This window comes from Dinoponera quadriceps, unplaced genomic scaffold, assembly GCF_001313825.1.
Source record: "Dinoponera quadriceps isolate SergipeBrazil2010 unplaced genomic scaffold, ASM131382v1 scaffold518, whole genome shotgun sequence".
NCBI lineage: Eukaryota > Metazoa > Arthropoda > Insecta > Hymenoptera > Formicidae > Dinoponera > Dinoponera quadriceps.
This window is the reverse complement of record NW_014554618.1, coordinates 7,003-16,525: the sequence shown is the minus strand read 5'-3', so window position 1 is coordinate 16,525 and position 9,523 is coordinate 7,003. Positions and strand designations below refer to the sequence as shown.

The 9,523-nt window shown below is 48.8% G+C and overlaps 1 protein-coding gene across 1 annotated transcript; it reads right to left on the bottom strand.

Moving 5' to 3' along the window:
- Positions 1-6,258: 6,258 nt before the first annotated feature.
- On the bottom strand, positions 6,259-7,784 carry LOC106740579. Its single transcript, XM_014611767.1, has 2 exons — positions 7,455-7,784; positions 6,259-6,531 (listed from the first exon to the last, which is right to left on the bottom strand). Exons 1-2 carry the CDS (start codon positions 7,782-7,784, stop codon positions 6,259-6,261), a joined length of 603 nt encoding a protein of 200 aa, XP_014467253.1.
- Positions 7,785-9,523: the final 1,739 nt, after the last annotated feature.

The following is a 9,523-nucleotide window of genomic DNA, read 5'->3' as shown; positions in this document are numbered from 1 at the left end:
GCTGTGCAAACAATGTTAAAAAAATATAATGTAAATCATTATTCTACGCATTCGGTGATGAAAGCGTCGATAGTGGAAAGATTCAATCACACATTGAAAAACAACATGTGGAAAGCCTTTACACTTAAAGGTTCATATAAATGGATCGAAATATTACCGCATTTATTATTGGATTACAATCATCGCGTACATCGAACCATTAATACGTGGCCGATAGATGTAACACCCGTAATTGCTAAAAAACTTTTATCCACAGTATACAATCGTATAAAAATTGCTCACCAGCGAAATTTCGACTCAACGATCTGCTGCGTGTGAGCAAATTTAAAATAATGTTCGAAAAAGGATACACACCTAATTGGTCCACCGAAATCTTTCGCATCGCTAAGATACAACGGACCAATCCTGTAACGTATCTTCTGAAAGATTATCGCGGTGACGCGATAACAGGAGGTTTTTACGAACACGAATTACAACGAGTCGCCAATCCAAATGTTTATTTACTAGAAAAGATTTTACGCAAACGAGGAGACAAAATATATGTAAAATGGTTAGGAATGGACAGTTCGCACAATTCCTGGGTACCAAACATTACTACGCTATAATTTATCACACACACACACACACACACACACACACACATATCGTGTAGCATGTGCTAAAAATAACCACAAGGCTGTCGCCCGATTCATTGTCAGTGATCAAATTTTATCGTCACCGTTATCTCGTGTTAAAAATAACCTCAAGGCCGTCGTCCAATTCATCGTCAATGGGTCATATTTATCATCACCGTAATCTCATCGTAGTTTTATCTTTTCCCGACTCCGGATGCATCCGTTCGCATTCGCGGTCGGTGTATGGTGCATCGTTACAATCGTGGAAGAATTCAACGATGCGGAAGTGGCGCTCAAATATTTACGGAAATACGGCTATCTTAAAACCGACACGTTGTCAATGTCATTTAAAAATATGGAACAAGTTTTACGTCACGCTCTCGGATTATTTCAAGAATATTATCAAATACCCGGACAGGGTGAACTGAATAAAATCACATTGGACAAAATGCGCGAACCGCGATGCAGCCTCCCAGACCTTTCGGATCAGACGGATCGAAACAGAAACAATATCTGGCCGAAGAAACATCTTAAGTGGAATTTTCATCTCGCCGACGAGGAAACTATGAAAGTGATGCAGGCCGCGTTCGATCTGTGAACGGCAAATTCATCGTTATCTTTTAAACGCGTATCTCTGAATCCCGATATACTGTTATCGTATCGCGAGGGTCTTCACATGAATATCGACAAGAAAATTACTGATATGTGCCCGAGTCATTTAGACTGCTTCGGTGGTGTACTCGCTCACGCATCCTTTCCCAACGGAGATGAAGATTACGTCACGGAGGTGCACGTAGATAGAGCGGAATCGGGGCATGTTCATATTAGTAGAAATCCTCCACGCACGCACAGTCTGTTATACGTAATCGCGCATGAAATCGGCCACACATAAGGTTTGCATCACAGCGAACACCAGGATTCGATTATGTTTGCGATGGCGCCCGGTGAAATAAAGTTTCCCATTAAATTGAGCTTAGATGATATTCTTCATATTCGATATCTATACGGTACTAATTACCACGGTTCTACAACTACAACCGCCCACCACTACAACTGTTGCAACAAAAACAACAACAACAGCAACAAAATATATCAATCACGATCCGTGTGCCCTGCGAGATCTTGATGTAATATTAATCATAAACAATCAACTATTGTTTATGATTAATATTATTTCATATTGCATATGAAAAATACATATGGTCGATTAATATCAACGAAAATACCTATGAAAAACCGATCGTAATATCAGATTACATGCAATTTCTTCCTGACAATTTCACACACTTAACGGTTGCATATCAGAAACCTACGGGCAACTTGATAATATTTGCAGATAATTTCATATACGTAGTGTCATATCCTAGTTACGAATTGATTCAGAAACTTTCGTTCAACGATTTCTGTCTTCCACCTACAGCCAGAATTAATACCGCAATAAACACTAACAAAAGATGGAGTTTCATTGTGTACAATGATCACATAGTCGGGGAAATAANTTCATTGTTTACAATGATCACATAGTCGGGGAAATAGACAATTGTTCAACACGAATCATGAGTCATCGTTCAATCGACAAGATATTTCCAGAAATACCAACCGGAATGACGACCACATTTCGATATACTGACGGAAATTTATACTTCGTTAAAAATCATTTCTATTACAAATTTAACGATTTTGTCAAACTCGTCACGGCTACCGGTAAGTTTGACCTGCATATCGTAGGTGTCGCTTGTCCGCGAGACAATTTGATAAAACAATTAAGAGACCTGCTCGGTCGATTGATCCAAATCGACTCCTTCGCAACGAGAGGAAAAGAAGAAGAGGCAAGGGAGAAACAATAATGTGAGAAAGAAAGAGAGAGATGAGGTAAAAAAAAAAGAGAAGAATACAACGAACGATCACGATTCTCCAATAACTCCGCGTAATTTTTTTCTTCCCTTCATTGCCGTCTTAACCGCGAAAAAGAGAGAAAGATCGCGCATCGTAATGTACGCGTTAATCAACAACGAACGTTCCCCCTCTACCAACAACCGCCAGTCCAACGATGAGATAACCGACACGAGAAAACGAAAATCACATGACGACGATGACGTTTCAACGGAAGAACCCGTTATAAATAACAACGGGGTGGTCAGGCACGTAACAAAAAAAATAACAACAACAAATGGAAGGAGAAAGTTTTATTATTATCGTTTATTTAAAAAAACACTTTTGCACTACTACCACCATTTTGTTCACTAGAAACGTTGAAAGCGTCAACATTCCCGTACGAATCTTAACGAGAAAATATCTACTGACGAAAACGTGTTACAAATTCATCGAAATAGGAATCACGGCGATACTTCCATCCCGCGTAAACGTCGTTATAGGCGACAATTACGGCAAGGAAATCCCACTCTCAACGATCGTGTGGAAAAACTTCCTCGAGCAAGAATCAAACGTGATGTCGAATCTACGACGCAGTGGCAACAATGTGAGAGGAGGAGGAGGAGATTTCCCGAATGATATTCAAATGGAAAATCTAACGCTACGCTTCGGAAAAATCAATAATCTACCGATACTGACACTGGAAACGTCCACGTCCACGACTCATCTCCTGTCCGTGTCGCAGGCCACCGTTATCAATATATACAAACTCAAATATTGTATAAACTGCATCACCAACTCACTATGTGCAATTACTAATAACATCGACGCGAAATTACGACAATTTCGCGACATCGCGCGCACAATACCCGATAATGCGAATATCACTAAAGCAATAATAAATAGCGATTCGTTCGATCGAAACAATATAATCGATTGCCAACTTGTCACTTTGATTTTCAACAAATAAGAAAATAAATATTAAAAATTTTTTATTTAACCATATAACTGTTTTCTTTTTATCCTCTACTATGAATCACAGATTATTTATAAACAAAGGTTTTTCATCGAATCGGGAATTCCGCAAAAAAATGTACACATATTTTTCTCTCTCTGTCTTTTTTTTTTTATTTAATCTTTTATACACATACAATATAGATTATTCTCCCCTTTTTTCTCTCTCAATTATCAAGAAATAAAACCTGTTGATTCTCTCTCTCTCGAAAAACCCCGACAACGCTTTTGATTCATCATCATCACGCCTCAGGAGCAATTTTTTTTCTTACATTTTGATGCTCAAACAAAAAATGATTGAATCCTTTTTTTCACATATTTCCACAAAGTGCAAGACTCCATCCTAAAAAAATAAATATCGCACACATATATAATCTTTTTTATTCATTATTAATATTTTTCATTATTAATATTTTTTTCTTGTTATACGTAGCTCTCAATTATCGAGAAATTGAAACTGTTGTTGATTCTCTTGAACGACTCCGGGTATCGCTTTCAATTCATCGGCTATCTGATTCATCAAACGCCTCATGAGCAATTTCTTACGTTCGCTGCTCGAACTTAGAAATTGAGTTCTTATTTTCGCATACTTCCACCAAATGCGAGGCTTCCGTCCTAAAATATCTTTGGCATCGTAAATTTTAAGACGAACGAGCTCGGTGCCCCTCTCGCTCGGTGATTTCACCATGAGCACGCATCGATTCTTCACCTTCGCGATATATTGTTGCACACAATCGCGCGTGATCTCGCGACAATCGTCAAACAATGCGTTTAATCCACCATTCCTCCTCCTCCTCCTCCCCCATTAACGATCTCCATTGCTTCCCGCTTTTTTTTCTCGACAACTCTCTTATCCGTTATCTTCGGCACCTTCGTACCAGCATTATCATCGACAGACGCGACTCGATTAGCAGAAGCGGTCTTCATTAGATTCGACACATACTCCTCGTAATAATGAATCCAATCGTAGAAGCTCTCCTCCGAGAGAATCCCGTTAACGTAAGAAGCCAAATACAATTTTCGTGGCATATTCTCACGTATAACCTTAATCATGTCATCGACGCTACAAGGAGCGCTACGTGAAGATCCGCTGGACAGCCACAATTAGTGCAGGTCAACCAACACGTCACACGAAGCGGCCGCTTCGTTTCTGCATTGATCTGCATTCACAATGTCTTGAACAGCGTTAATTTTCGACTGTCTGCTGCACACGGCGACCGTCATCAATCGAATATTAGGCAACGGTGTGATTTCCGGCGACCATAATTAGCATAACAAATCGAGAGGAGTGAAAGGAAACGACATTACTCTCTCCTCCTCCTCCTCCTCTTCTTCCAGCAACTCTTCGTTATTTTTATCACAATCTTCATTATCATCATCGATCGTCACTATTACCTCATCCTTCCACTGCTTCTTTCTCTTTCTTTCTTTTGTATGATTTTCCTTTACATTGTCATCATCATCATTATCATCATCATCATCAAACTCGATCGATCGCAATGCTCTCTCAACATTGGCTCGTTGCTGCTGTTCCTGAGTAACGACGGATCGCTGCGTATCAATACTCTTCTTTATATATTTGTTACGCGACAATTCGATCGACTCGCTAATCTCCATCGTTCTCTCTCTCTCTTGATTTAGTATCACCACTCCCTCAGTCCACACTCCGTGGAGAAAAAAACAACAAAATATTATATACGTCAATCCGAAACGATACTTGCAATACTTCTATTCACTCCGGCAGAAAAATAAGGAATATATATACCCCCTTTACCGGAAAACAGAAACAGATTATCTATTCTCTCTCTCTCTCTCTCTCTCTCTCTCTCTCGCAAACAGGAAACATTTTTCCCGCAAAAAAACACATCAATCGTTATATACACGAAACCATCCATCCTGCGGAAAAACAATTTCCTTTTTATTTAATACGCACTGTTCCTAACAAAGACGTATTTTTTTTTTCACATATCGCATATCCCGCGGATATGAAATATATCATTGTCGAGATATCGCGAGCGGCGTCATCCGCATCCCGCGGATAAACCATTGGCTTACCGTCACCTTCTCCTCAGTCACGGATACGATGCGCGCGTTTGTGTCACGGAGCGACACTGAACCCGGGCGCCAGGCGGGGTGCAGGGAGCGGGGAGGATTCAGTTATTCCCCGCTCCCCGCACCCCGCCCGGCTCCCCCTGTTTTGGAACATACCTTGCCCAACTACTCTCGAGGATCACCGGCGCACCCCTAGTTGCCGATCATCGATCACCACTGTACACCCGGGTTATCCTATCTCCGAGGATATCGCTGGCCCGCGTGTGGGTCCTCCCCCTATATGTTCAAAAATATGCACCTCCTATTTTTCTAATTATCTCTGCGACCCTATGGCAGTAAATTGCCCTCACACCCCACAACCCCCTACTCTGTTCCTGACCGCCTAACATGACACAGAGGGCCTACCAGTATAAGACCAGGAACATCCCCCCAACTAACCCAGCTCCATTTACAGGCCGGGAGAAGCCGGTGGCTGTACCCTCCCAGCCACCCAGGAGGAGGCGCTTTTAGTCGGCCCCCCCCCCCCCCTCACCATCTGCGGAGCCCTGAAAAGTTGGCGAAGCCACTCACCTTTCCGCCCCATGTCTGAAGAGCAGAAGGAGAGAATTGCCTCCCAGGCTCTCTCGCTCCCCACCATGGCTTTTACCACGGCGGGGAGCGACATATCCTCCCCCACCACTGCAGCCAGGACATCGCGCTCCACTGCCTATGCCGGACAGTGTGCCAACATGTGCTGCGTGGTGATCCGACTGGCCGCACAGTTGTGGCACTGCGCCGTGCGCTCCTTTCCAATGCGACACCAGTACTCACCGAAGCAGCCGTGCCCGGTGAGCACCTGTGTCGCGTGATAGGACAGCCCGAAGTAGTCCCTGCTCACCCATTCAAGTAAACAGGGGCGGATGGCCTCGATAGTCCTCTGGCCCGGCAGGTTGGGGCCTCCTAACTGCTCCTTCCATCCGGGCCAGCCTTCGGATCTTCTCTACGGTCCCGGCCGTTATCGTCAACCTGTCTTGACGGAGCTCCCTGATACGAGTATACGTGTTAGCGTACACCCTGGCTAGGAGCTCCGCCGGGAGCATGCCGGCCAGGGCCGTGACGGCCGCATGCGAGACGGTCCTGTAAGCGCCGGTGAGACGGTTGACCATTACTTTTTGGGCGCCATTTACCAGCCGCCCTGATGCGCCGGTTGGCCCCCATTTCACCCACCCACACCAGAGCCCCATAAAGGGCCATAGAATGGACCGTATTCGCATACAGCCGCCTCGCTAGGGATTTAGGACCACCGAGATTGGGCAAGAGGCAGGCAAGCGCGCCTGCCACCCTGCCCAGTCAGGGGCTCAGTCGTTCAAAATGCTCGACGAAGCTCCAGGTTCTATCCAAGGTGAGGCCCAGGTATTTGATCCCAGGCCTCATTTCCACGCGTGCCGATTCCACCCTTATTTGTGCTTGAAGGGGGATCCCCTGGATCTGGCGTGAATAAACATCGCTTCGGTCTTGTGGGTGGCCACCCTCAAGCCCAACGCACGAATAGAGCGCACGGCGCACTCCACCGCCCTGTTTGCCAGGGCCACTGACTCCTCCCAGCCGGTGCCCCCGGACAGCACCAATGTATCGCCCGCGTAGCAGACAAGGGCGCTGCCCAGGGGAAGGACCGTCCTAACAACTCGGTCATGCTCAAAGCAGGGGTCCTAAAACTGACCCCTGGGGAATCCCGCACCACATTCCCCTTCCGCGTTGGAGTCCGTCCTTGTCGACGAACTCCAACCTTTTCTCTCGGAAGTAGGCCCGGACAATGTGGACCAGGTAGCGCGGGAGGCGATGGTAGCGCATCGCCGCCTCTACCCGGTCGCCGGGAAGGGAGTTAAATGCGTTTGTTATGTCAAACGAAACCGCTGCAACTACCATCCCCTTTTCCATCTCGGCATCCGCGAAGGCCCTCACGTGAAGAATGGCGTCCACTGTGGAGCGACCCGCGATGAAGCCGTATTGCCTGTCGCTAAGGTCCGGGCCTTCTCGGGAGAGGTGCCGGACGAGGCGGGTTGCTATTATTCTCTCGAATAATTTTCCCACCTCGTCCAACAGGTATATCGGCCTGTATGCGGAAAGGGAACCAGGGGGACGGCCCTCTTTAGGGATGAGGACCAGTCCCGCCCTTTTCCACCGGCTGGGAAAGACGCCGACTCTGAGGCACCCTGTAAACTGGTGCTTCAGTCGGCCCTCCATGTTGGCCATGGCCAGGGCCCACACACGGCCTGGGACTCCGTCCGGCCCGGGGGCTTCGGACGCTCCCCCAAGCCTTCTGGCAGCCTCCGCTAGCTAGACCCTGGATACCCCCCGGTCCTCGTCCCAATCCGGGGGGAGGGGGGGCTCGTATGGGAGGGGTGGCACCCCCTCCTCCGGGAACAAGGTTCCGACTACGTTGTCGAGAGCCGGGAGGTCAAGGCTCTCCATTACCAGGGGCGCCCATGGTCTCAGTCTTCTGAGGACGATTCGGTAGGGGCGTCCCACGGATTTCCGTCCAGAGTCTTTAGGAGCTTTCCCCAGGCCCCGGCCTTGGCCTTCTTAATCTCTGTGCGCAGGGCCTTCCGTGCGGTTCGGAAGGCCCTGCAGGCCCTCGCCGTTTCCACGGCGTAAGGCCCCCTCTTGGTCCGCTGCGTCCTCCTCCTGGCTTGGACGGAGAGGCGCCTTTTCTTGGCGATCACTTCAGTCCACTAGTATTTAAGGGCAATGGGCGGGCCCGGAGCATGGATGTGTCGTACGCGCGTTCCATATCGGCCACGAGCCCGTCCCGCCTCTACCTTGATTGCGGCCGAAGTCTCCAGGGGGGAAGGGTTTCCCCCCTGGCCCACTCCGTGGCCGCAACGGACGCCCTGAGGTCGTCATCCCTCAACTTTTGGAGGGCCCATCTTCCCCGTCGCTCCCGCCCCCCCTCGCGGCGGCGGCTGAGCATCTCGGGCGGGGTGGTGGATAAGACCACCTTGATATACAGGTGGTCTGAACCTGTATCAATGCCCTCCACCAACCTCCAACCGCCTATCACGTGCGCCGCAGGGCCGCTGATCCAGGTGAGGTCGACTATCGATTCGCCCTGCGGATGCACGCAGGTGCTCACTGAGCCCTCTTTTAATAGGTGACGACCCAATGCCGCCGCCTATTCTTCTGTGAGCCGACCACGAACGTTCGTGACCGGGGACTCCACGCCGTTGATTTGGCGTTGAAGTCCTCAGCCACGATGACCGGGCGGGGGGCACATCCCCTGACTACCTTTGCCACCCGGTCCAAATATTCCTCGTAGTCGGCTCTTTTTTAACGAGGGGGGGCATAAAGGGAGACAACACACAGGGCCCCCCAATTCACCGCCAACAGAAACTCCCCCGCCGTAATAAAATTCGGCCGGGGAGATTCCTGGTAGCTCCTCCAGTAAACTGCCGCCGAGCCTCCCGGAATACTAAACCAGCGAGGGTCGTCTTCCGTGATCCGGTAAGGCTCAGCGGCTACCCCCAGTCCGGCGCCGCGCTCGGCAAGGGCGTGCAGGAATAAGTCCTGCGCGACGCCGGCATGGCGCAGATTGGCCTGGAGGAGACTAGTTGCCATTGGCGGGCTGTTCTATCGCCTTCTCCAAGCCTCAGTTACGGTAGGGGGCGAGTTCTCTATTCCCATTTGACCTCCTCCCTCCCCTGGGAAGATGGGTTCCGCCATTTCGACTTCCCTGAGGGCGACGCTCTTCCGTCGCCTCGAGGGGAGAAGGGGGGTCAATCTCCTCCTGGGCAGCCATCGCGGGACGTGGCTCCCTCCTCTCCCGTGGTGGGGGTTTCGCCGGGCACTCCCGAGGTGTCCCGGGGGGGTTGGCTCTCGCGAGGCCGTGGCGAGGTCGAGACCGTGGCGAGGTCGATGCCGTCGCGAGGTCGAGGCCACGTTCCTGTGAGGGAGCAGACGGAGTGGGGTTCAGGCGTCCCCCCCCCCCCCTTTTT